Raw genomic sequence first — 26064 nt, 5'->3', positions numbered from 1 at the left:
GGCTATTTTTTGGCTTACCCCTATTGTTCAATCCAGGTACATCAACCTCCAAGAAAGGGAGAAGTCTAAAGGCAGCATCCTCCCCAACAAGTTTTGTTCTAGGCATCCGTCTTATGTCCGCGCTGGAAGTGGTGCCTGTGAAGAATGACATCGAGAGGTGCTGGGACTGCTTTCTCGAGGAAGAACTACAGGCTGAGCACCGAGCCAGAGAAGTCCAAGATCACAGGTATGGGCCTGTACATGCCATGTAAAAGCAGGACCACTGTGGGTCGGGTGAGTGCCCCTTGACTCACTTGAGATCAGCTGCCTTCCAGTTGCAGTTACCTTGTTGATGTGAGGTGTGGGGGGCTGAAACTGAGTAAATCCCTGAACTGAGATGAGATTATGGGCGGGATGTTCCTGTAGTACTAAGGACTCCAGAAGCTCATGTTACAGTGCCCTTTCTTCACCACACAGCCCTGCCTGGCGAGGCTGGAGAATGCTGCCTTTGTCCCATCTGATTCAGGGAGGTCCCCTTCCAGGACAGACAGCTTCTCAAGTTCTCAGATAAATCCTTTTTTGCAAAATTTTGGTACCTGCTAGGCAGTCTGTTTTCTCTTGGACTCACCAATCCAGCACAAGTGTGCTTACGAGATCACAAATCTGGTATTTCAGGGCACTGTTGCACCCAGAAATAAAGCATGCTGCATCAATGTGGCACTAGGGATTGTTTTGCACAATGAAAGCTAAAGTGAGGCATACATCATTAAAGAGGGCTGTGGGTTACACGAGATGAACTGCATCTGCAAGCCTTTCTATCTCAGCATCTTCTAGTGCGGTTTAGAGATGTATGTACTTAAAAGGTCCCAAGTATGAATAAGACATCAGGAACTGTAGTAGTGATAAGAGGGGGTGTTTTTATTTTTATTTTTTGGAAATGAAATTGCGTTCCCATCTCCAGCTTTTGAAGTTACTTTATCTGGAAGTAGTACAGTAGGCTTCCTGAGGATGTAGTTCTACCTGTGGGGACCAATTTATAGCCTCCCATTTGCTATTGAAGAGCAGCTCAAATTGGAAGGAGCTCTTGTTGTGGAGATGCACCCCATGATGCTGGACTCTAGGGCTGCTAGTGAAGACAGTAGGGTGATGAGTGACTTCTTGAAGCTGCGTTTTCCACTGTGTTGGTCTGCAAACTTGAGCATCATTTTCCTGTAGTTACCAATTTCTTGCTTGTACATGAAATTAATGTTTGAGTTTACCTCCTTATATCCTTTCTGTTTTTCACAAGGGATCGTGAACAGCAGGCTGCTGAATGATTATTTGCATCGCATCTTTACCAATGCTGATGGGAACCAGCCCGCAGCTGCTTACAGGTATCAGACTTCTTCTGATTCACTAGATGGCAAGGGATGCTGTATCAGTCCCCAGATATACGGCACTGCGGTGAAAGGAAAGATCTTTTAGTGCCACACAGTGATCTTTGTTAAAAGCACATCAGCACCGTGTTACAGAAATGACTCTTAGATCTTGTCCTTTAATGGCTTTTTCAAATTGCAGGACTTGCTGGGAAGGATTTTTGGCATGAAAAAACTCATATACAAAATCACTAGGCAATATTTCTGAAATAAATAGGCAATTAGGCATTCACCTTCTTATTCCTGTTCCCTCTTTGTGTGTAAGGAAGTGCAAAATGCACTGGGTTTGGGTACAGGAATGAAAAATAGGTCATCAGTGCCCTGTAAACTAAAGGCAAGGCTGTTACTGCTATATGGAATATCATGCATTTCTCAGGCTGTGGAACTGTTGATACTTTTAGTAGTAGTAGTAGGAAAAGAAACACAAAAAATTCCTGTTCAGCGTCTGTTTTCTTCTATTTGTTTTCAGTTCTCTTTCACCTTATAGCCCAGAAACTTGTAGCTTTGGATTAGAAAAAAATTTCCCTTGTGTTTAGCTCTTTTGCCAGAGGCAAGTCAGACAGATTTGGGGCAGATACCAGTGTGGCAGAGCGAGGAAAGCGTGTAGCTCTTGCTGGTTGGCAGTGCTGCAGAGCGGCTGGGATCACATTCCACGGGCTATACTTAGTACTGCCAGCTCAAATGTGAGCTCAGAGCTGCTAAAAATAGCTTTTGGCCCTCTCTGCTCTTAGTGAGCTAGGGTTATGGCAGGGGGGAGGCAAAGTGGGTCATGTTACTTTGCCACAAGCTCTCCTGCCAGCATGCCTTGGAATATTCCATCTGCCCAAGCACTCTGGCTGGTTTTCTTTGCCTGGTGATTAATGACTTGAAAGAACAGAACTGATAGTTTGTTGAACTGGTGTCTCTCTCTCTTTTTTCCCTGCCTTCCACCCTTTTCCATGGACTTGGCTATTTGGTAGAAAGCCCAGTAGCAGTCAAATAGGTCTTGAAAATAACATTTGCCATATGAGAGCAACTTTTATGGTATGACATCTTGACTTCGGAGGCCTAAATTCCTCACAGGGAAGCTGGCTGCAGACATCTCTCTGACTGTCTCACACTCTTCTAACTTCCTTCCAGAGCTCCTCCTACATGCTAGCTGCTGATTAAGCTGCTTTGCTGAAGCCACCCTCTCTCATGCCAGCCAAAACCAATTCTTTGATTCCACTTCTGTGCATCTTCACATCCATCAGGCTTTCAAAAGGTCTCTCACCACATTCTTAGGGAAACCCCTAGTCCTGGAGAAGTAGGAATTTGTTCCACAGATGTCTTTGGAAATGGGAAGCAGGGATAGGAGCAACTAGCTATTCTCACAGTAAAAGGAGGTCCTGCTGGTGGCCCTCAAAGACCTGCAACATGACCTATGTTATTCCATGTATCCTTGGGAGACTTGGAAAGGGAGAGAGCATGAGGGGGGAGAGTTTGCTGCTGTTACAAAGCTCTTTAGAGCACTGTAAAGGTAAGGTGGCTGTGATAGTGACTGGAGAGTGAAACGGTCTATGAAACTCAGTGTGGGGAAATGCAAAGTGAGGTATTGAAAGGGGAACAGCCTCGATGTTGTGCATAAAATAATGGGCCCTGAGCTGATTTTTAGTGTGTAGGAATGAGATTGGAGTGGGAATACTAAGTCTTTAGTAAGTCAGAAAAAGAAAGTAGGAAGTTAGGAATTCTTAGGAAAGGGATGTAGGATAAGGAAGATCATTATGCCACTGAATAAATTTGTGGTTTACCCTCATCTTGAGTAACGTGTGGTTCTAGTCTCACCAGCTCCAAAAGGGTATTTTAGAGCTGCAGAGGTTTTGAGGAAGGGTAAGAACAAGTCACATGTCTGGAATGGCTCTTGTACAAGGAACGGCTAAGTAAACTAGCCTTGAAAAGAGAGAATTAGGGGAGGGTGCTATGAGAAAGTTTTCTAAAATAGTGTCCCAGAGAGGGTGCATGAGAGTCTCCTCCTCAGTATGAAAACAAATGGGTTTGGCTGTTGTCAGAGAGAGGATACTGGGCTAGCCTGACCTTTGTCTGAACTGCTACAGCTGCTGGTGTGGTCTTCTCTCTTCTTTTGCATTATGAAATACTTGGGGAAAAAAACGAATCCTGGCTTATGCCATGTTCGTATGATGCTGACTGCAGCAAAGTCGTGGTCCACAGTTGTTGGTAGTACAGCTGGTTTCTTCCTGCCACTGTATCCCAGGACAGTTTTCTTGCTGCCACAAAATACTCCTGAGCAGACTGAAGACTTTAAGATCCTTTGTTAATTACTTTGCTTGTTCGTGCTGTATTTGGTCCCTGGTTCATTCATTGCCCCAATACTCTGGGCAGCAAATTCCTCAGATTCGTGACAAGAAACACAGATGGACAAATTTCCTGGTTCATGTCTCACAGCGCAGGACTGTGCAGACACATGTGTCTGGGCTGAAACTCTTTAAAACTTGGAGAAAAAGTTTTCTGAAGAGCTCCTGTGCATGTTTATTTCCTAGAAAGCACCTGACGTTCCAGAACCTGCAGGAGCACCTTGACCGGTTGCTAGCAGAGGAGAATGGCTCTGAAGACAGTCAAGGTAGGAGATGCTGAGTGTCTGTCCAATTTGTGCTTCTGCTTGTGCTGCCTAATTGGGAGGCCAAGTTGTATCATGAAAGGCTGTTCCCTGAGTGAGCGTTGTTCTGCCCTCCTGTGATCTTATTTATTGCACCTTTAAATCTTGCCTGTGGGGGGCTCATCAGCAGATGGAGGAGGCATACTTCCAGGCAAAAATGCCTGGAAAAGCAGTTTTGGGGCAAATGTTGGAGGTATTTCACTGATAATGATATGTAGACTCATTGCTGTGACCAGCAGTGTGCAGTGATATCCTCAGTGGTAAATGCAAAGGCTTGTTGACAATTTTTGCATACTGGTCTCCACTGTAGGTATTCACTTTGGGGCTCAGGCTGTTGCCTGTATTCTTGCTAGCATCTGTTTCCTTGAATGAGTCAGGATGTGGCAGGATACAAACTGTCTCCTCTCCTAAAAAGAAGACTTTCTCTTGTTGGCTGCAATCAAAGCATGATATGTTGACCAAACATTTGGCTCAGAATTTACTTTGGTCTTTGAATTTTACCAAAGTAAAATTTTCAGGCGATGTGGGAAACTTAACATACGACCTGAATGCTGCATAGCTAAGACCTTGTGTGTTGCTTTGAAAACTTCCTTTTAAATCTCACTGGTGTCTCCTTTCCTGAGGTTCTCATAGTCTAACATGGGTAGCACTATTTTAGTCTTCCTTAGTAGCAGAATCCAGGTGCTATTGTAGTCTAGCTGGAGGCACTCATCAGGTGTACTGTTAAATCCTGCACCACTTTCCCTAACAGGTTTTCTGCAACTCTTGTTTCAGATCAGGTAGTAGAGGGCCGGCTTGGTCCTTCTGTTGTGGTGTTGGACCACACGAGCGGTTTTGAGGGGCTCCTGCTGGTCGATGATGACTTACTTGGGGTGAGTGTGATGCTGGGTGCAGCAGAAAATGGTCTTGTGGGACTAAAAGCGCTTTGGGCTTTTTGGTTTGTTCTTCATAACAGATCCCTGTCCCTGGCTTTGTAGCGTGTTGTAAACAGAGTCTACCCAGAAAGCTGCAGGATCCTGGAGGAAACAAGCTCTCCTGGGAAAAGATCTAGCAGTACCCCTAAGTCTCAGCAAGCTCTGAGTGGAGCTGCGAGGAAGTGAAAGGAGTACCCTGGCCCCGGGGCTCACTGAAGAGCTTGGCTAAGCAGAGAAAAGGCCAGCAGCCAGCTTTCGTGTCCCTCCCTCCAGCAGACTGCCTCTTCCTTCCTTCCTTCTGGTCTTCTCGAATGGTGGCGAGAGGCTGAAGCTGACAGGCTTTCCTTTCTGCTTTGTTTCCACTAGCTCCCTGCTTGCTTCTTAGCTGATGCTCCTCATGCAGAAAATCACCTGAAAGAATCCACTGGAATTTAATCCTTTCCTACTTCAGTAATTTCTGCACTCCTTTCACACCTTCACTGAGCACGCACATCCTGTTCTCGTTAGTCTATGTATCTTTTTTACCTCCAGCAGAGGAGGCTGCCCTGGTCTGTCCTTTCCCATTAACCACCCACTGTAGCTTACCTTGGCTGTATCTAGAACTTACCCTCATGTTGGATCAGACTGGCTTGCCTGTGAATTCCTTGTTGCTACCTTCTCTTTGTGGTCTGTCCTGAGGTTGGGAGAGTCAGGAGTTGACAGGGTTCAGTTTCTGGGCAGCGTGTTACCTGCCAGTCCTGGGCTTTAGTCTGGACACCCTGAAACTATATTTTTGTTCTAACATGTCCAGGATTCAGACATCTTTCCTATATAATAGTCACTCTTGTATACCTGTCACAATTCATTGGGAACCTATCTGTCACCACGTTGCCCTTGTACTGCTTCCATGCTGCATGCTTCACTGGGGTTTATCAAGTACAGGTGAGCTGTGGGGAGGACCTGGATCATTCCCCAGGGCCTGTCGGCTCCGAGTACAGCTGCTGGGATGGGGAAGATGTCCCATCTCTTCCCTACACTGCGCTTGTGAATAGTTCTACATCTTGCTTTGGTTTTGAGGACTAGGATGGAGGGAATGGGTAGGGCTGAGCAAAGCTGTCTTTTGTTTGACTTCAAAATATCTTTTGTTTGTTGGTCCAGGTGATTGGCCACAGTAACTTTGGGTCCATCAGGGCCACGACGTGCGTGTATAAAGGTGAGGAGATAAACCAGTGATGCTTTGGGAAAAGACCCTGGGAAGAGTGTATAGAGAGTTACACAACTAGAGGGCTCAGGAAATCTTGAATATGTTGCAGTTCCAGATCTTGAGCCTCCTCTTCCCCAGCTCATCCACTGGCTTTTCTGGGAAGTCAGAAGGATAGAGGATTGTGTGATGCCGAAGTGAAGAGGTGGGAGGGGAATGCTGGGGAAGTCCCGAAGCTCCTTTGTGTGCCACATTTATTTCTGTGGAGCAGGTCAGGTTCTGCTTCTCTAACAATGACCCAGGTAGCAGGGATTTACTGTGTGGCATCTCTTTTTCTTTCAGGGAAATGGATTTACGAGGTGCTTATCTCCTCCCAGGGACTCATGCAGATTGGCTGGTGTACTCTCAACTGCAGATTTAATCAGGAGGTAGTATAACTGCTGCATGTGGCACAAGGCTGCTCCGTGTTCCTCCACTGCTTTTTACATCAGTGTGGAGCATCGCATTGGTGCTGTGCTTCTGTCCTGCTAGTGTTTTGTGCCCAGCACACACACTAGAAATACCAGGTCTGCTGTTCTAAAAATCTTTACTAGAGTCTCTGGTCTGTGTTCACAGAATGGTGCACAGTGTGAAAGCTCTGCACGCTGGGTGTGTTGCTGTTGTCTTGCTGCACATAACCACTGCTAAGTGTTGATTTTCAGGTGGCATCTTCTCCAGAGGGTGTGTGGGTCTGCAGTGCTGGCAGCCTGTCTCTCGGCATGGCCTCAGCACCCGGTGTTATGGGGCTTTTTTGCCCAGGAGAGGCAGGCCCAGGCCAGCTCTTCTCGGGCAGCGAGTGGGATGTTTGATTCTGGGAAGGGATGTCAGCTGCAGAGTTTCACTAACTTGCCACTCTGCAACACATGAGAGGGGAGGTGACAGGCATCCTAGGGGGCTGCTTTGGCAGAATTTGGAAGTGTAGTATGCTAGTATTCTTATTCTGACCCCAAAATGAGTAGGGAATGGTGTATTTTTCTCAACCCAAGACCACAGGCCATTGGATTCATTTCTAGAATGAGGCCTTTTCCCAAATAGAGTGTGTGTGCTGTCAACTGCTCTCCGTGTCTGTTGATCTCCCTCTTAAAAATACTCTTACAATGAGAGTGATCCCTATGCTTGATCTGGTCTGAGTCTTCTCTTTCATACTTTGATGCAGGAAGGAGTTGGAGATACGCCAGATTCATATGCATATGATGGAAACCGGGTACGCAAGTGGAACGTGACTACTACCAACTATGGCAAAGTGAGTAGCTGTCCTCCCAGGAACGGGATATACAGTAAGGAGAAGAAAGGAGGTGGCTCCTTCTGCTTCCTGGATTCTGCTGGGCCCTGTGAAATGCCTGACTGCCAGCATAGTGCTGCTGTTGGTCTCTGGAAGGCTCTGGTTCTCTGTAGCACATCAGAGGATTGATGCAGTGTTGGGGTAAATACAGGTTTGGTCCTACGCATGTTCCTAGCGCTGGAGGGGAAAAAAGATCCCAATCAGTGGCTTATGTGCAGCTTCCAGAAGTGTTGGAGAATGCTATGTGAGCTGCTGCGAGAAGGAACTCTCTCTTCTTCAACCCTGAATCACAAGGGATCGGCTGGGTTGCAGTCTTTCTTCTGTTGTGGGAACACCCTGGATATAAGTTTAACCTTTTCTCTCCCTTTCCTGCAGTCTTGGGCGGCAGGAGACATCGTCAGCTGTCTGATAGACCTTGATGAGGGCACCATTGCTTTCTGTTTGTAAGCATCTTTCCCACATTCCCTGCTTTGTTGATGTCTGTGTGTAACATAAAGGTTTCCTCACTGCTCAGGTTGCTGAGCCCTATTTCTGCCCTGTCCCCTTTAAGTTCCTTGGTAGTTCCAGCCTTTGCTTTTCTTTGTGTTCAGAAACCATCTGAAGGGGCTGTTGAGTCTCCTAAGTTCATGTGAGAAGCATTTGGCAGAAAGATGTTACACAGACTTTGTAGCTTGAAAGTTTGCTAGGATTTGGAGGGGAGGGAATCTCTCATGATTCTTAATACTACAGTTGGCTGGACGACACTGATTGCTGTTGTGGCTGGTGTAGACGTTTGCTTGTCCTAAATTCACAAGGAGCTGTAGAAATGCTGATAAATCTCCAGCCTCCAACTCCTGTGCACAATGAGCAGAGGCCAGCCTAAATAAGAATTGTTCCCTGCTCCTAAACTACAGCTTGTGACAAGTCAGACGGAATTAAAAACTGTTAGATGCTCCATGTCATCTTTTAGAGAAGAGTAGACTGAGAGAGCATTATCCTTCTATTTCCACCAAATGGATGAGGCCAAAAATGTCACCTGCCGTTAAAATGACCTGCTGGTTAGTTATCTTGTCAGGATTTGGGTTGCCCTTGGAGCTGAATGGGCTCTGCATGTTGTGCAGACTCCAGTGCCTTCCTGTGCCGTCATATGAAAATGGGAGTGCTGCTGTTACTGAGCAAAGCTGTGACGTTTGCATGTGTGCCAGTTTGAGAGTGACAGGAGGCATGGCTGACTGATGTGTCCATGTTGGCAAGTTGCTGGGAGGGGAACGCAGATACCTGGATTGCCCAGCTGACCTCAAAACCCTCCTACTGTGACTAAAACCCTGTGGGTTTTCCTTCTTTCAGGAATGGCATATCTCTGGGAACCGCTTTTGATAACATCACAAGGGGCGCTGGAATGGCTTATTTCCCTGCCATCAGCCTCTCATTCAAAGAGTCCGTTGCTTTTAACTTCGGAAGTCGTCCACTCCGATATCCTTTAGGTGTGGGGAGAGGAGGTCTGAAGGGAGAAGAGCCTGTCCTTAGACCATCTTTGGACGCTGAAGAATATACATAACTGACTGCAGTTCACTTTCTTCTGTTGGCACTTGTGCACAGAGCAAGGTTGAGAAGAAACAGATAACCCCTCAGCTGGAGCAGAACTGCAGTGCACAGAATCATCAGTGCTGGTCCCCAACAGTTCCTGAAATGAGATTTGCTTTCAGCTCTGAAGCAACAGCTACTGCTGCAGCTGGGGGCTGCCTGTTCCCAGACACTCAGATCGTGCAAAGATCTCACTCTCCAGTTTTGGAAACCCTATTGTTGCTGTGCTGCTGAGCCTCTTGGCCACTGGTCTCTTTTGCCTTCTAGCCACACAGGACCTCTGACATGGTTGGAGCATCACCTGCTGCTTTCCTGTGCGAATGCTGCAACCTGCAGCTCCTGTCAGAGCAGTCCTGGGTGTGCCTGTTGGTAGCTGTAGTGGAGGCTCCTGTCAGTCTTTCTGATGAGAGCAGCAGTGTGGTGTGAAATACTTGCTGCTTGCAATATTGAGGAAGTGAGGATAAGAGCTTGTGGGTTATCATCCATTTAGAAGGCACTGTGGTTTGAACTGTGACTGAGGCATGCGAGAGTATAAAGTAAAATAGAAAGTCTTTTCCTTGCACAAACAAAAGAAGTCCTGAAAGCATCAGATTGCGTTTTACCTTAACCCTTGCCTACTTATCCAGTGGAAGGTTACCACCCCTTGCAAGATCCTCCTGTTGCAGACCTCGTGAAGGCTCGCAAGCTGTTAGGCTACCTGAAGAACGTAATCCATATCGGAATAGATGTGACGGTAGGCTAATGTCACTGGGTGGATCGGCGGTACACCGTGCTGGGAAATGTGGTTCTGCACTTCTCAGCACACGTTGGCTGTTTCCATACACCTGAGAGTCTAATTGCTTGCGTGCTTTTGCATGGGGTATGCACGTCTGTGGAGCTCTTTGGCTTGCAAAATGGGATTTGTGATAGCTCCAGGACTTAAGTTAAATCATACTGGGCTTTGTTATTCTCAGTCCTATGAAGTTTCGTTCCCAGTATGCAAGAGGTGATGTTTGTCAGGGTCAGAACTTCTGGATTTGATTTTGCAGCCTTGAAAGAAGCTTGTTCAGATCCTAAACTTTTTACTGATGTCCTGATACAGTGCTGTGGTGAAATTCTGGCAGGTCTGCCCCGAGAACTGTTTTGACTGTGGCACTGTTTGCTAGAAACCAGTTTTTTCTGCTAGGGTGAGATATGATTTGTTTATGCCCAATGCACAGGGAATGCCCTCTGCTGTGGTCTTGGCTTGAATGGAGGGCTGCTTTACTAGTTGACCTCCTCTGTAGGGATTCCTATTTACAGATTATCACGTACACTTGATCCTTTTGGAAAAACATTGTCAAGATGCATGCATGTGGCTGATAGTAACTGACATCTGGACTGCACTACAGCTCTCCAGAGGCATGGGCCTGGCTGCTTTGCCATCCTAAACTCCCAAGTTCAAGGTTTTCACTGCGATCAGGCATGGGACAGCAAACAGCAGCTGCTCCAGGCCTCCGGTTCGTTCAGTCGCTGGTGTATGGGTGGATTGGGCTGGATCCAAGCCGTGTGTTTTTCTGGGTTTGTCATTGCAGGAGGGGAAGCTGGTGGAGAAGGACACGTCCATGTGGCAGCTGCAGGGAGAACCCACAGTGTTGATTACACTAGCCCACATCTTCAATTATTTCTCTCCTCTCATGGTGAGTTTTGCCTGCCCATTGCAAGCTTCTGTAGGTGCCTGTTCTTGTGCTTACAAGGGGAGATAAAACAGCTTTCACGGATAAGTGACTGCCTTCGAGGACTGTTGACCTGGCTCTCTGTCTGCAGTGCAAAGTGTACCTGGTGGAAGATGTGCTCATGACCTTCCTTTTGAGCATCCTGGAGCGAGGAGGCGCAGTGGAGGCCCATCCCCTTATTCAGCAGCTGCTGGATCTCATGTGGCTTCTTATGGAGGTGAGTCGCTAGGGTGCTACCTCCTCCCCAGGGATCACAGGGAGACCTGGGATCACAGGCAGCCTGTTCCAATGCTTGACAACCCTTTCGGTGAAGACATTTTTCCTAATATCCAATCTAAACCTCCGCTAGCGCAACTTGAGGCCATTTCCTCTTTTCCTATTGCTCGTTACTTGGGAGAAGACCAAACCCACCTCGCTACAACCTCCTTCCAGGTAGTTGTAGAGGGTGACAAGGTCTCCCCTCAGCCTCCTCTTCTCCAGGCTTTGTGCTTCTTTCATCATCTGTTCTTCAGTCCTGCCGCCCATACTATTTCTGTTACAAATAGTAGCTTTTCCTACTGCTAAAGGAACTGATGATGTTGAGTAACTTCCTTCTTCTGGGAACATCAAATTCATCATTAAGAAATGAGTTGGTCTCTTGGATGTTGTTAATGCTTACATGACTGTGGAGGTCTTAAATGCCACCACGTGCCCCAAGAGATCAATCATAGCGTGCAGGACTATAAGAGTCAGATGGAAAAACACTGTGGGTTCAGAGCACCTTCTTTTTCAGTTCAGAAGTGAATGCTTCATTCCAAGGCCACACTCTGGGAACTATAGCTGTTGCTGACTCCATGCTGTTTCTATTCAATGTGTTTCTTATTTTCTCAGGAGTATGAAGTGCACGAGTGCCTCAAGCAGCTACTGATGTCCCTGCTGCGGGCTTACAGGTTCTCCCCCATCATCCCAGACCTGGGATTACAGGTGAGTTGCACTTCTGAATCCGCAGGAATCTGTGACTAGCCAGCTTCTGTTATGTCCCCTTGTCCAAAGGTACACAATGTTTTGGATTTTGCAGTTGTTTGATCCAGAGATAGCAGTTCTGTAACACTGTACCTATTAAAGAGTGATATCCTCTGCTGTAGATGGAGTCACTTTTGCTTCTCCTGTTTCCCTAGATTCACTACCTCCGGCTCACCATTGCAGTCTTGAAGCATGAGAAATCCAGGAAACATCTACTCAGCAATGTTCTGTATCCTTTGTGCCTCCTCTAGTCTCAGTTTTCCCTGCCCCCAATAATGCAGCCAAGGAGACTGCAAGGATCTGCAGGTCCTGGGAGGCAGGAGCCACCCTATCTTTGAGAGCTCGTTTCTAATTTCTCATGTCTCTGTCTACCTGACACCAGTCACTATGAAGTCCTGCTTTGAAGAGGGGGAGCAGTGCCATAGGTCACATCCTGCTAACACACAGGACTTCATTTCTGCCTGCCTGACCTCTCTAATGTCCCTAGAGCAAAAAGACTTTCAGAGCAGTCCAACTGCCATGCTAGCATTTGGGCAGCTGCTCTTATAACTGCGTGGGGCTTCTCCCAAGAGAAGGGGGCTCTGGATCTTGCGGAGCTTTGAGTGGTTGTTTGGAAAGGAGTCTCTCACTACAACTCTGGAAACATGTCCTGCACCTTCTCCTGACATAGCTTCTGTGCTTGCTTTAACTTGGCCGCAGCTTTGATGTGCTCCGTTCGGTTGTGTTCTTCTACATTAAGAGCCCGCTGCGTGTGGAGGAGGCTGGTTTGCAGGAGCTCATTCCCACCACGTGGTGGCCAAACCGCTTCACCAAGGAGGTGAGTAAGGGCACATCCACTAAGGAAACAAGAAATGTTGTGGCCTGCTGTCCCCATCATTTTCTGGCTGAGGAAATTGGATGGCCCATGTTTCCAGCTGCGTTAGCACTGGTGGACCCTGCAGAGCTGTGTGAGAGCCGTAGCCTCTCCATTGCTTTGTCATCTTTATTGTCCCCATAGAGGGGACGTTTGGGGTGTGTTGCTCAGGACAGGAGAGTGGGACAGTTTTCTGTGGCAACAGATTTAGAGGGGAACTTCACAGTGTCTGAGGACTTATAGGTTGACATATGTGTCCTCAGAAGATCTCCTGCCCTTACGTGTTACAAAGCCAGGGAAGGACTGCTTAGGTGTGCTGCCAGCTGCAGTCACATACTTGCATATTGTTTCAGGGGGTTTCTGCTCTCCCTATGGCAAGACATTTTCCCCATGCGGTGATCTCCTACTAATCAGTGCCTGTCCCCCATCCAGGGCAAGGAGAGTAAGGAGGTGAAGGAGGAGAGTGCTGAGGAGAGACTGAGGCGGCGGGCATATGAAAGAGGCTGCCAGCGGCTCAAGAAACGCATTGAAGGTCTGTGAGGAAGGAGAGGAATTTCCAAGATGCCATACCTTTTGTGCAGCCAGGGGGACCAACCGTTGAGCTGTTTCCAAATCTCCTTCACAACCTGGAGTCTGGCTGCGTTCCTCTCAGGACAGGCTGTGCTGCAGAGGCCGGGGCCAGTTATGTCATTATTTGGTGGAGGGGTATGAGTGCTGGGACCCCACTATACAGACCTGCAGCATCCCACCATGGGACACAAGCAAACCGAAATTCCCCTTTAGAGGCATCGTTTATCAGCTGTGGATGAATTTATTGCTAGGTGGCAGAGGAGAAAATCCTCACAGTCATGGGATTAGCATTCTGCTAGCACTGGTTCTCCCTTGGCCCCCTCTGCCGAGGAGGTAGCCTTTCTCGTGGGGTCAGGGTACAGCAGTTGGGGTTTATATGGGTAGTTGCTCTCCAGTGCTAGTTTTCTGATGGCAGACCTGTCCCCATTTTAGTGGTGGAAGGTCTCCAGGTTCAGATTCTGAAGCTGCTGCTGAACAACAAGGACAGAGGAGGGGTAAGTGCTCTGTGGATCTTCTGCTAGAGTATCTCCACATCACAGGACTTGTAAGGTATAGGTTTACCACCTGCTTTTCCTCCTGCCAGGGGGAAGCCTCCAGATACATCTTCCTAAACAAATTCCGCAAGTTTCTTCAGGAGAATGCTAGCAACAGAGGGGTAAGTCAAAGGGCCAACCTTCCCTCAAGCCTCAGCCGGAGAGCTCTCTGGCAGCTTCAGGCTGGGAGCTCTTGCCCTTTTGACTGGGCTGCTCCCAGCAGTTCATCAGTTGAGGTCTAGATGTAGCAGGGAGTGGGAAGGAGAGAGAAGATCTGAGGCTAGAAACCAGGCAGATTATCCAAGTCCTGTGCAGTGATTTATGGGAAAGCAGTCCTTGGGAACAGCCTTGGGTGGGAGCTGAATGTCCACCTAAAACTCCTTGGGGAGCACGGCTGTGGAGTGCTCTGCCACAACTGGCCTGCTGGCTTTGGCATCCTCTTCACTGCTTGGGTGGGGATTGTTCTTCTGGCCCTGGATCAGGCCTGCAGCTTTGGGAGAAAGGCATCTGCTGTTGTAGGAAACCCCTTCTTCACCTGCATCTCTGTATTCATGATCAGCCCCATCTTTCATGATAGAGCATGTGGTATCCATCCTCTGTGTCAGACCAGCTTGTTGTTTCAGTGCCCAGGACTTTCTAGAGGTGGAAACCACTGCCTGCCATCAGGCCTGGGCTCTCTCCCAGTGCTGGCAGCTAGAGGTGCTAGCAAGGCTGAGGACACAAAAGTTTCTGCCTGCCTCATGTGGCCACTGGGACTAAGATGCACTTTCACGCCTGCCCTGGTGGCTGAACTCTCATTCTTGCCCTAGAACTTGACTGTGTTGTGCCCGCCAGAGTACATGGTGTGCTTCCTACACCGGCTTATCGCCGCCCTGCGTTTCTTCTGGGATGGCCACAAGGCAAAGACCCCTGCTGCACTGAGTAGTGAAGGTAAGGCCTGGAGGAGAAGCTTTGAAGGCATTTCTGTGGTTAGGGCAATGTTTGCCTCTTGGCAGTGCTCTCCAAGATGCTGGAAATTCTGTGTTTCTCCTGGGTGCTTGAGCCTTCTGCCATCTTGTGTCTGTAGTTCCCAGTCACACTGGGAAATTCCTGTGTGCAGATCTATTCCAGTTAACATCCAGACCTGAGACTTGCAAGGGACCACCTGTACTGTTTGCTGGTTCCCACTGTACGCTTTGCAGCAGAGTCCAGTATTGATTATGGTCTGTAGGAGGGTATCTCAGTGATCCCACAGTCAAAAGTTTAGGGGAAGATATTTGTCTGTTTTCATGGTTCCCAGACCAAGTCAGTGCCAGTTGCTTTCCCACCCTCAAACCCCACCTTGCCTGTCCTGCCACAGTCTGCTTGGTACTCGCTTTTCTTTAGGCTAACCCTTTCTCAAAACTCAGTGCTTTACGGATCCCTGTGGGACTAAGTGATGGAGCTGGAGTAGCCAGGTGCAGAGCTGCCGAATTTTCTGGTGATCCAGTTGCCCCCAGTGACTGTGGCTGGGAGGGAGGAAGTGCTGGGAGGCTTGTTGTTGATGGCCACAGTTGCTTCTGTTTCTGCGTGGATCTCATGCTTTCTTCATTGTGGGAATCACCTCTGCCTTAATGGCTTGTGCTTTTACGACAACAAAAATTGTCACTAAGTGTGGGTCCAGGCAGGGCCCTGGTGTCTGTCTTAGGAGGGCTTATATGTCTGCGTGGGTCCTGTGCACAGGACTCGTGGAAAAAACAAATCTCCTTCTCTGCTTTAGAGGCGTATGTCCCTCCTCAACTCTTCTATAATGGGAAGGTGGATTATTTTGACCTTCAGCGACTCGGAGGTCTCCTGTCTCATCTCAAGAAGACTCTGAAAGGTAAGTGCTCTCATTTCCAATACGTGCATCCAGGTCCTGGCTGGAGTTCACCCAAGAGACATCCCAGGGAGGAAGCTACGGGTAATGAATTATGATTAAATTTAAGGAGAGGAGACTTAAATTTTAACGAGGTGCAAGTTACCCTTACACCCTCCCTCTCTCATTGGTGCATCCTTTAAGCTAGCAGTTTACTCTTTTATATCCCTGAATGGGGCCTGTGGCTGGTGGAGGGAAGGGGCTAGTCTGGGAACACACTCTGGTGTGGTGCTCTTGCACCTCAGCTGAGGGCTGGGAGGTGTCAAAGCGCTGACCATCAGCCTGGCTCTGCTGGATGTGAAGGATGCCCAGGATTTCCTTGCTGTACCACTCCGGGCAAGCAATAGCAGCCCTGTGCATCTGCTGCAGCTCTGTTTGTCTGCAGCACGCTGCTCTGGTAACAGACTTTCAAAGCCTCCCTTTTGGAAAGGTTAGAAACCTTTTGCCATTCCATCGGACTTGGTTTGTCTCTGGTTTCTGGTTAATGTGGCACTTGCCTTTGGCTCGGATCTCTCTTCTGCTTCCCCAGTGTGTTTGCAAGATTAGGACCATTTTTCCTATCTCAAGTTGATCCCTGGCTGTTCAAATTTAGGTTACTTAACTTGAGAACCATGTAATCTCCTCTGGTCTCTTACCAAGGTCTTCTTGGCCAGCTTTGAAGACAGGGCTATGGACTAGAGGACGCATTGGTCAGGCTTTGTACAGCATAGCTGTCAGTCCAGCCTTCCTTTGGGCTGAGAATGGTTTCTGGTGTGAGTCTTGGAGGGGACCTGCAGTCAACTTTGGGACTGTCGTGGTTTAGCCCCAGCCGGCAACTAAGCACCACGCAGCCGCTCGCTCACTCTCCCTCCCACAGCGGGACCAGGGGAGAGAATTAGGAAAAACCTCGTGGGTTGAGATAAACACGGTTTAATAGGACAGAAAGAAAGAAGGGAACAATAATGATAATACCAACAAAGGAATGTATAAGAACAAGTGATGCCCAATACAGAAATTGCTCACCACACCGTGATCGACAGCCCGTCCCCGAGCAGCGATTTCCGCCCCCCCGGCCAACTCCAGTTTATGTACTGGGCATGACGTTGTATGGTAGGGAATATCTCTTTGGCCAGTCTGGGTCAGCTGTCCCGGCTGTGTCCCCTCCCAGCTCCCCGTGCACCCCCAGCCTGCTCGCTGGCAGGCCAGCACAAGAAGCTGGACTGTCCTTGACGGCTCAGCAACAACCCAAAACATCAGCACATTATCAACAGTTCCTCATCCCAAATCCAAAACACAGTCTCACACTAGCTTCTGTGAGGAAAACCAGCTCTATCCTGGCTGAAACCAGGACAGGGACGTATCATGGGACAGCATTGAAGAGCTGGATGCTTAACAAATGGTCTCAGGCCCTGACTTTCCTTCCTTGCATTAGTCCAGTTTGGCCCTGGCAGTTGTCTCCTGGTTCCTCAGTTACTCTGTCTGTTACTGGTAGGACCAGGAACAGAAATGGGTCCTGTGTGAGCCGCGCCCTTCGGTGCTTGGTCTCTGCTGTGTTAGCAAGGGCAGACCTATTGCACTTAAGGAAGCTGGGGAGAAAGTGAGCTTGTTCTGATGCAGCATCCAACTTTGCTGGCTGCTTCTCTACTGCTGAGAAGCAGGGAAGAGGATGAGCCTAAGGCTGTCTTGTGGGAAGCAAAGGGTGACTCCTGCGTTCACAGCTGCTTTGGTGTGCTCTGTGCAGATGACCTGGCCGCAAAAGCCAATGTCCTGATCGACCCTGCGGAGCTGCAGGCAGTGACTATGGACGATCTTGATGAAGATGAGGAATCAGCAACATCGGCAGCACAGGTGAGCCATGTACTGTTATTCACCTGCGGGGGCCCTGGTGCTAGGGCAGCAAGCTCGGCCTCTGGCTAGAAAAGCTTTACTTTAGAGGAAGGTAGTGTCTGGGCCAAGACTGTAACCAGACCATGGGCAAACAGTCTGTGCTTGCATGAGGGTCAGTGGAGATCAGCAAGGTCCTGGATGCACCAAGTTTGAGCAGCAAAATTTTCTTTGCTCTGCTCTCTCACTATCCCCTGATCTGAATATGCCCCCTCCCCTCCATGGCAGCTCTTGGTGCTTGCATTTAAAAGGGACCAAGGCAACTGCAGACAGAGCAGCTTCTTTCTGTGCAGATCTGCTGCTTGTACCTGGCATGTGACCTTAGAGGAAGGAATGTCCATTTGCTAACTTGGCACTGGTGGCCCAGCCATGATAGGAAAGGGTATCTGCTCACCTTCCAGTGGCCACTACGCATCTAAACCAACGTCTTCACAGGGACAAGGAAGGAATAGTGGGCAGCCGAACAGTTAGAACAGTTTCTCCCTTAATTTCTTTCCAGTCTCAGCGTCCCTCTGCCACCCTGGCCATTGGTGGGGCTCTTGCCAGACCTGGCTGGCTCAGCTCCCCCACCCTGGGCCGTGCCAACCGGTTCCTCAGCACAGCAGCCGTCAGCCTGATGAACCCACGGCGGCCTCTTGGCACCCTGGAGAAGATCAAAGTGCGCACGCTAAGTGTGGAGCAGCGGACAGAAGAGGACAGTGAGTACTTCTGCTGTGTGCTAGTGTGGCCCAGGTGGTCCCTGGGAGAATGGCGTCTTCCAGCTCCCAGCACTCTCAAGAGGAATGCAATCTATTTACTGTCAGCATTGCTTCTTCCCATTCCTGGGTCATGCTGACACCCACAAGTCCACAATTAACCACTTTGACATTCTGAACATGACATGGTGATGCTGCTACTCTCTGCTTCTAAGAAGATGCTGCCTTGGTTCCTGCAAGTGCAGTGAGGCTTTGCAGGGAGGTGGTTCAAAGGCAGCTGTAGCCATACTTGCTCTGAACACAGACCAGCCGGAGGATGACATGTGCGGTAGCAGGACCGTTGCTCTTGGGGCAGGCCAGGCATGCCTCTGAAGCGTGTACAGGGCTTGAGGAAGTGGGACTTGCATGGCCTGTGTCTGAACAGATCTGGCAGGCCAGCCTGGTGCAGGCAGTGAGATGAGAATGGTGTGTTAGTGTATCTAGTGAATCACAAGGGCTGGGAAGGAACACTGTGTTATAGAGGAACAGCAGGGCTTTGGCTTTGGCTTCAGAGGGGTGCAGGTAGAAGTTGAGTTGCCAAAATGCCTTACTGAGAACTTATCTCCTGTCTTGGGGATCCATTTGCAGTTGAAGGCAGCCATGGAAATGAGGGTCTCTTACTGGGCAGACCCCCAGAGGAGCCAGACCAGCCCATCACAGAGAACTCCCTCCTTGAAGTCCTGGATGGGATAGTGATGATGTACAACCTCAGTGTCCACCAGCAGCTTGGGAAGGTAAGTGGCATGTGCTATGCAGGAATCCATTTCCCCAACTTCCATGCTTTTACACTGACTCTGTTTTCTGCTTATTTAGTGACTGTGTGCCCTTTCTTTCTCCTTCTAACCCCCATGGGGGATCTGGTTGCATGCTTATGTATCTAGGGAAAAAGAATACCCTCATTTATTATTGTTGGAATCTGCTTGTTTTTCAGATGGTTGGTGTGTCAGATGATGTGAATGAATATGCCATGGCACTGAAAGACACAGAGGAAAAAATCAGCCGCTGCCCAAAGAGGGTAAGTGTCTCTGGACTCCCAGCTTCTTTCTCTGGTAGAGCCTTAGTATCTGGCAAAAAGGATGAAGCACAGTGGGTGATTTCCAGCCTTTGGGCGGCCCATGTCTTGGATGGGGCAGTAACCCATGCCCGGAGCTGGCAGCCACGTTTCATACTGTGCCAACCCATTGTACCACTGCCGCAAGGAACAGAGGGACTGAAGCAACTGCTTTGGCTTCTCCCAGACAAGCTGTGGCAGCTTGCAAACCTCCCTGTGCTGCAGACACCTCGGAGCCGGACTCCCAGGGTGGGGACCCTCCAGTGCTGGACTTGGGACACATCTGTCCTATTCCAGCTGCCAGAGAATGAGTGTATCTGATGATGCATTTAAAAAGTATCCCTGACCCTAAGCAGCTGACCCTAAGCTGCTGCCCACACTGGACCAGCATCTGCATCAGGCCTTGTGGGCTGCAGCTGAGACCGATAAGCGTGCTTTATAGCGCTGCTTCCCTCTCCCTCCGCAGAAAGGCTGCTGACCCCTTTCTCTCCTGTCAATACTCCTTAGCTAGCCCCAAGGTGGTATTTGCTTTTCCATTGTTTGTCCAGCTCTGAAAAAGGATGCTATACATGGCAGTGACATCTGCCCTCACATCTCTGCACTCTTTTTCAGAGGAGAGACATCCACGAGGAACTGCTGAAGAGCCAAAAGGTCTTCTCCGAGAAGCTCAATCACCTAAGCCGACGCCTCGCCTGGATAAATGTCACCATTTATTCAAAGGTGGGCAGGAGCATAATGTGAGCAGCCCAGAGGAGACCAAGCAAGTGAGCCTCTGTATCTGTGCTGTTCAGCTCACATATCACAGGTGGTGTTTTCCCTGGTGTTGGAGCAATGCTGATGATCTGCGGGCCTTATTTTTCCTTTCCTGTGCATCAGAGACTCCTTCCTAGGTCCAGACCCCCTCCTGTCCCAGGCTTGATCTCGTAATGTTTGTTAGGACCCAGCCCAGCCTGTTCTGAGCTGTGTGTGGTGCTGTAGGCTTTCCCTTGGGGCATCAGGCCTCTGCACCGCAGACAGAAGGGTGCTGACCAAAGGGAGATTCAGTTCTCAGGGCATGGCTAGAGGGTAGAGGCCACTGTGAACCATTTCCCTGAGCTGTGCGTCACAGCAGGGGTCTCGCTAGGGCTGCTTTTCCTGAAATCTGCAGGATCCACTCCTAGGTTTTTTTGTTCCCATATAGAGAGAGCACATTCTGCATTTAGTAACACAGTGACTTTTTGTGCAGGTTGTCCCTTCTTCCCTGCATTCACCATTTTCCAGGAGAAAGTCTCTGGTCTGTTTTCTTAAGCGCAGTTTGTGCTGTTACGCCCTGCAGATCTCCTCTTCCTGTCTTCCCTTGCACATTGCTGTGCCCCATCTGTGTTTGTAACATTTTTGTGCTGGTGAAGAAGACACATTTCTTTGAACATGCAGAGGCAGCAGGGTCTTTGCACATGTCCCAGGATGGAAACAGGGAGGGGAAGAGTGGTAGTTCCTATGAATGCATCTGGCAGAGCTGCAGTGGCAGATTCTGACTCATGCACTCTTTGCTCGTCCCCTCCTTCACTCCCAGAGCAGGATTGCAAGGCACAGTGCTGCGCTGCAGAAGCTCTCCAGCTGCATTAGCATAGCCCATGCTTGCCAGAAAATAAACATTTCCTCCCAGGCAGCTCTTGAAAGGCTGGGGGGCATTAGCAGTGTGCATTTGCAGGGATCACTGCAACGGCCCGTGCAGAAACACTATTCGTGTCTCTAGATGATCTATTGTCACATTAAACGCAGGTGCCCGCCTCCCATCAGGATTGTGGTGTCACCTTTCTGGATGAATCAGCAGCATCTGGGAGTGAAGGTTACAGCCTTGTGCTCCTGCCTTGGTCTGCTTGGCTGGCAGGGAGAGCAGGTCACTAGCTGGCTCGGGCTGTGAAATGTGCCCCAGGAACCCAGCGAGCCTGCGCTGGAGAGGAATGTGGCTGCACGGAGTAGCTTGTCCGTACTGCCTGTACCTTCAGGGCTCCGTCTCACAGCCATCACAGGTCCCTGCTGTTTCCCAATAGAGACACCCACCCAGTGGGTTCCTGCATCCCTGGGACTTGTGTGCAATGGAGGGACACATCTGCATGAGTGCTACAGGCACTGCTGATGCTGATGGCGGGGAAAGAGACTGAGACTGGTCCTGTCTAGAGGTGGACTCCTGCTCTGTGCTGAGGTGTCAGAGCATGGGAGAGGCTGCTCCTTCCTCAGGGGAGTTAGTCACTAGTTCATTCTGAGCTGAGAGATTCAAGGTTAGACGAAAGGGAGCACTACAGCTTAAAAACACTCTTAGTTTTAAAGTAGATAATCCCGCCTTCAAAACATCCCTGTGGGAAGACCATTTCAGCTTATTTTATTACAACGTTGTATTTATCCATCACATTGTACGTAATCACATCTCTGTATCCTCTTGGCATAGGCTTTCTTCTAGCTTGGCAATACCTGAGATGACATTTTGAGGTTATCGAGTCTTAGTAAAACCAAATGCAGCATTCTTTACCTTAATGTTGTCTGCGCAATTGCTTCTTAACCTGAAAGCAACAGCTGAGCTGAGATAGGTGTCAGTGTTGAGATAAAGGTGTCTTTTAGTTAATTCAGTTGATTTACGGTAGTTCAATCTAATTTACAGAACAAACTCGTGTAAATTTCCCAAAGATGGTAGCGACACACTTTAGAAAAGCCACTAGGCAAATGGAATCACTTATCTGCACATGTGATTTTATTTCTTTTTAATTGGAAGTGTAATCCTCCTCCATCTTTTTTTAATGAAAATTGCTATTGCTTTTGACATTTCTTAGCATCGTAGGATATGAAATAATACTTCCTCTTTTTATGGCTTTGTCAGTGCTGATTTTTATAGCTTAAAGTTGTGTAGACGCCCTTTAATTTCCTGGTTCTAATTTAGGACTCCCTGAGTTTTGCTTAGAGAAGCAAGAGGACGATGTTCCTCAGGATAGTAAATCTGGTTGAATGTCTGGCATGGAATCCAAAAGGCTGTGGCTGCCTATTTGCAAAGATCTGAGCTGGTATGAGCTTTCAGCTTATGCTCATTTAATTCCTATGAAGGACCAGTTTCTTTCCAGCAGATGTATGCTGGGCTTGCTAGTGCCTGCCTTCCTCCAGCCAGTGTACTCGGAATAAAAACTAGCGTGTCTTTTTTGTGATCAGGCCTGCATGGTCAGATATGCCCTACCAAGGGGTAGTTCTCAGAAGGTTTCAAGGCTCAGTGAGACAAAGCCACAAGTTGATCTGATGTCATGTTGGTGATGGTCATGCTCTGAGCTTGAGGTTGGTGTAGAGATCTCTGATTGTTCCTTCCACGTGATACTTCTGTGGCTCTATGAAAAGACTGAATGGCACAGATTTGGTTAACAAACTTAGAGCAGTGGTCTGAGGAACATCTCGGACATGGAGATGTTTCTGAGGTCTAAACATGGTGCTGACTGTTATGTCTGTCCAAAGAGAAGCTGGACAAAACTGAATGGGGATTGTTGTGTTCTCTCTGGCCAGGAGAAGATGCAAGACATATATTGGCTGCTGCGAGTGTGCATCCGCACCATCGAGCATGGAGACAGGACAGGCTCACTTTTCGCTTTTATGCCAGAGTTCTACCTCAGCGTGGCTATGAACAGCTACAGTGCACTCAAGAACTACTTCAGCCCTGTAAACAGTATGGAGGAGCTTCCAGGTAAGGGGATGGGGAGGCTTTGCTAATTCTGGCCTGATAAAATCTGAAGCAAGCCACATCCTTATGGTGAAGTAGTGGTAGTTGGGCACCATCCCTTCTGTATCCTTTCCTGGTTGTGACGTGGTGCACTAGTATATTGTCTGTGTGCTGTGGGGTAGGTACCCACTGGTGAGCCGTGGGTGTTGCTGACCTTAGGCAGGGAGCCCATGCCTTGCCCGAAGCTGTTGCAGCGTTGGCTATAGTGAAAAATCACTGGCAGCTGTGGATTTTGTTTCCAAGGAGGCACCGGGAATGGTCTGGGATGTTGGAAAATGTGAGTGCCTTGGTAATGCGTGCCACTGCCTCCTGGTCTCTGAGTGGGGGAAAACGTGCTGTGGGTGCAGGAATTGGGGCTGCTTTCGAATTCCCCTGGGATTTGGATATGTTCCTATGGAGATGACCACCCACTTGATGCCAAGGATCTGTGTTTAGGTGGATTCCCTCTGTGCACGTTCTGTGCTTTTCCTAACTAAGTGATCGCAGCGAGCTCTTAGCAAATTGTTCTGTGCTTTCCAGAGCCTGCGAAGGTAAGAAGAGCTTCTGTTCCCACCAACAAGACGTAGCTAAAGTGTTCATATCCATTAAGTGGGGGCTGTGCCTGCTGTTCAGGGACCAGCAGAATTAAGTGGTAGCAGATTTCTTCAGGGCCTGCAGGCTGGACATGGCTTTTCTGTGTAGATCTGGGGTGTTACTTGTGTTGCTCAGCTTCTTCTGCACTAGGCATCTTCCCCTTGCTGTCCGACTCAGTTGCGTGGTTTTATCTTTCTCCGCATAACTGCTTTAGACTCTGCAGACTGAGGTGAGAGGCTCTGTTGGAGGCAAATGTGCTTTCCCAGCTGTCTGTTTTGACGGCTAGACAAAACTGCAAAGTTAGCTGTAGCAGAAATGAATCCCATGGCCTGTGCCATGTCCATGGGAATGCTGGAACCACAGGGCTGCCCATCAGGCCATTGGTGTGACCCCTGCTCCCTCCGTCTCTTTGCAGGCTATGAAGAGACCCTGATGCGCCTCGCTGCTATCCTGGCCAAGCATTTTGCTGACTCAAGGATTGTGGGCACGGGTAAAGTTGCACTCCTCTGCTTTGGGGTGATAATATTGCAGATCTGGCCAGTCCCACTGCTGGTGGCTCACCAGATTTCTGTGAGTCTGCTGAATCTGTTAAGTGCTTTATGCCTCCACATACAAAGAGAGGGTGGGCACTGCACTTGTCCAGTGTGTCCTGCTTATTCCAGGGTAAGATACATGACCTAGGGTACTCTTTTGAGAGTATATCCCAACTACTTGCATGTCAATTCTGGGCTTACTTCTTTGCTTGAGCACAGGCATGCTCTCCCCCTCAGCTGGGACAGTGACCATCTGTAATTGTGGGTTGGTCCCTCCTTGCCTCTGGTGCTCAGGTGCTCCCTGGCACGTTGCATGTCCTTGGGTGCCTGGGCTAGCCCCTTCTCATTCCTCCACAGACATCCGGGACTCCCTGATGCAGGCGTTGGCCAGCTACGTCTGCTACCCCCACTCGCTGCGTGCTGTAGAGAGGATCCCAGAAGAGCAGTAAGTACTGCCCTGCCTGTTCCTGGGGAGCTGTGGCAGAGCTGGGGTGGTGGCAAGGTTAGGTGGGGGAGCCAGTGGGCTGCCAAGCACCACCAAGGGTCCAGGAGCTGCAGCAGGGTGCTGGAGTTGGTTTGGGGAGCCTCCTGTCACCATTATACCAGTGACTTTGCTCTGTCCTAGCTCCATGGGTTCTACCTGGTTCCTATTTAATCCCCTGTCCCCAAACCCTTGTGTCTGACTTATGCCTTTCATCTGGCAGACGGATCTCCATGATGAAGAACCTCCTGGCTCCCTATGAGCAGCGGCCCTGGGCACAAACCAACTGGATCCTTGTCAGGCTGTGGCGGGTGAGTGTCCTGTGTCCCTGCCCCTCTCAACGTCTGGGGCTGGTTGGACACGGCATTTCACTTTCACAGCAGCAAAATCCAACTGTTTTCCAACCTCTGAGATCCTTCCTTATCTCTTTTACCAGGGCTGTGGCTTTGGGTACAGATACACACGGCTCCCACACCTGCTGAAAACCAAGCCTGAGGATGCCAGCCTCCCCAGCCTGCAGAGTGAGTGGGGCAGGGGATTGGCACTCAGGATTATGAGGTGTGGTGAGGGAGGACTGGCCTCTTCCCTAGCAGCCATCTCTGCCATGGGCCAGGCCAGCTGGTGAGATGGCTGCTGAAGTAGGGGGATCCTGGGCAAATATCCAGGGCTGATCTTTGCAGCTGGCATTTCCTTTCCTGGACACCCGCAGTCTCTGCACTGGCTGGTCACTCTTTTGCATGCTGGATGGTGGATTAGATCCGTCATGAGGAGGGGTTCAGCCCTTTAAAGGAGAGGTGAGAGACCCTCACCGGAGCTTTACGCCAAAATGTAAGCCTGGGAGAAGGCTCTCTGATGTCCACAGTGAGCAGCTGCTGTGGGGAAGAGTTGGCGAGTATGCCAAGCAGTAGTTACTCTGTGAGAGGGAGCAGGTACTTGAGGAGGCAGGGCACTGGACAAGTTTGCAAGCGGGGAGTCTTTTAATCAGGCATCTCAGAGCCTGGCAGAGCCTGTCTTGCCTTTGGTGTGGCAGTTTGGTTCTCAGCACTGTTGCCAAACTGAGGGGTTCCTCGGCTCTGTTGCAGCTGAGAAGGACGTGGGGAAGAGAAGGTACTTTTCCTGAGCTGAAGGACATGTCCCCAGCTTCACCTTTGCAGGGTCTGGGCCTGTCTGGATACATTCCTGACCCGCCTCTGCTGTGGAAAAGGCTTTGTGCCAGACGTTGCCTGTGGAGAACTGTCCAAGGATGGGGGACAGAGGGTGCTGCAGCCTGACATGGGCAGACGGCATGTGGAGGTGCGCGCTAATCCCTGTCCGGTGGGGAGAGCTGCCTGTCTCTGTTTTAACAGCACTCTTGTTCTCTTTCTCTCTCCTGCCCGTGGGTGCCCAGGGGATCTCTCTGTTGCTAGTTTCCAGAGTAAGTTTGTTGTGTGACCCTCTCTTGTCTGGTGAAGTAGCTTTAGAAAGCTCCCTCCTTCCCCTCTTCTGTCTAGAGAGACCCTTCTTTGCGGGGCAGAGGGCTTCACACAATGATCGCTTTTCGCAGTTATCTCCCTGGGAGATGCCA

General features: G+C 49.3%; 1 protein-coding gene across 1 annotated transcript in view; it reads left to right on the top strand.

Annotated features, from left to right (window-relative positions):
- Window positions 1-144: 144 nt before the first annotated feature.
- The window catches only part of RNF123 (ring finger protein 123), a gene marked incomplete at its 5' end in the record, with an annotated part of 48598 nt that continues 22678 nt past the window's right edge, over window positions 145-26064 (top strand). Inside the window, 30 exons of the mRNA XM_082004849.1 lie at window positions 145-226; window positions 1268-1352; window positions 3911-3990; window positions 4801-4898; window positions 6078-6132; window positions 6463-6548; window positions 7316-7402; window positions 7817-7884; window positions 8768-8904; window positions 9631-9737; window positions 10558-10662; window positions 10790-10915; window positions 11569-11661; window positions 11856-11929; window positions 12400-12517; window positions 12986-13085; window positions 13556-13617; window positions 13707-13778; window positions 14466-14586; window positions 15395-15496; window positions 17253-17359; window positions 17895-18093; window positions 18718-18863; window positions 19061-19144; window positions 19793-19900; window positions 22700-22877; window positions 23902-23976; window positions 24377-24464; window positions 24724-24811; window positions 24937-25021. Coding sequence (XP_081860975.1) covers window positions 145-226; window positions 1268-1352; window positions 3911-3990; window positions 4801-4898; window positions 6078-6132; window positions 6463-6548; window positions 7316-7402; window positions 7817-7884; window positions 8768-8904; window positions 9631-9737; window positions 10558-10662; window positions 10790-10915; window positions 11569-11661; window positions 11856-11929; window positions 12400-12517; window positions 12986-13085; window positions 13556-13617; window positions 13707-13778; window positions 14466-14586; window positions 15395-15496; window positions 17253-17359; window positions 17895-18093; window positions 18718-18863; window positions 19061-19144; window positions 19793-19900; window positions 22700-22877; window positions 23902-23976; window positions 24377-24464; window positions 24724-24811; window positions 24937-25021 — 3016 coding nt within the window. The remainder of the gene's footprint in view (window positions 227-1267; window positions 1353-3910; window positions 3991-4800; window positions 4899-6077; window positions 6133-6462; window positions 6549-7315; window positions 7403-7816; window positions 7885-8767; window positions 8905-9630; window positions 9738-10557; window positions 10663-10789; window positions 10916-11568; window positions 11662-11855; window positions 11930-12399; window positions 12518-12985; window positions 13086-13555; window positions 13618-13706; window positions 13779-14465; window positions 14587-15394; window positions 15497-17252; window positions 17360-17894; window positions 18094-18717; window positions 18864-19060; window positions 19145-19792; window positions 19901-22699; window positions 22878-23901; window positions 23977-24376; window positions 24465-24723; window positions 24812-24936; window positions 25022-26064) is intronic.

The sequence above is a fragment of the Phaethon aethereus genome (genome assembly GCF_964289735.1).
Source record: "Phaethon aethereus genome assembly, chromosome: 11".
Classification (NCBI taxonomy): domain Eukaryota; kingdom Metazoa; phylum Chordata; class Aves; order Phaethontiformes; family Phaethontidae; genus Phaethon; species Phaethon aethereus.
This window is presented reverse-complemented; position numbering and strand designations above follow the sequence as displayed.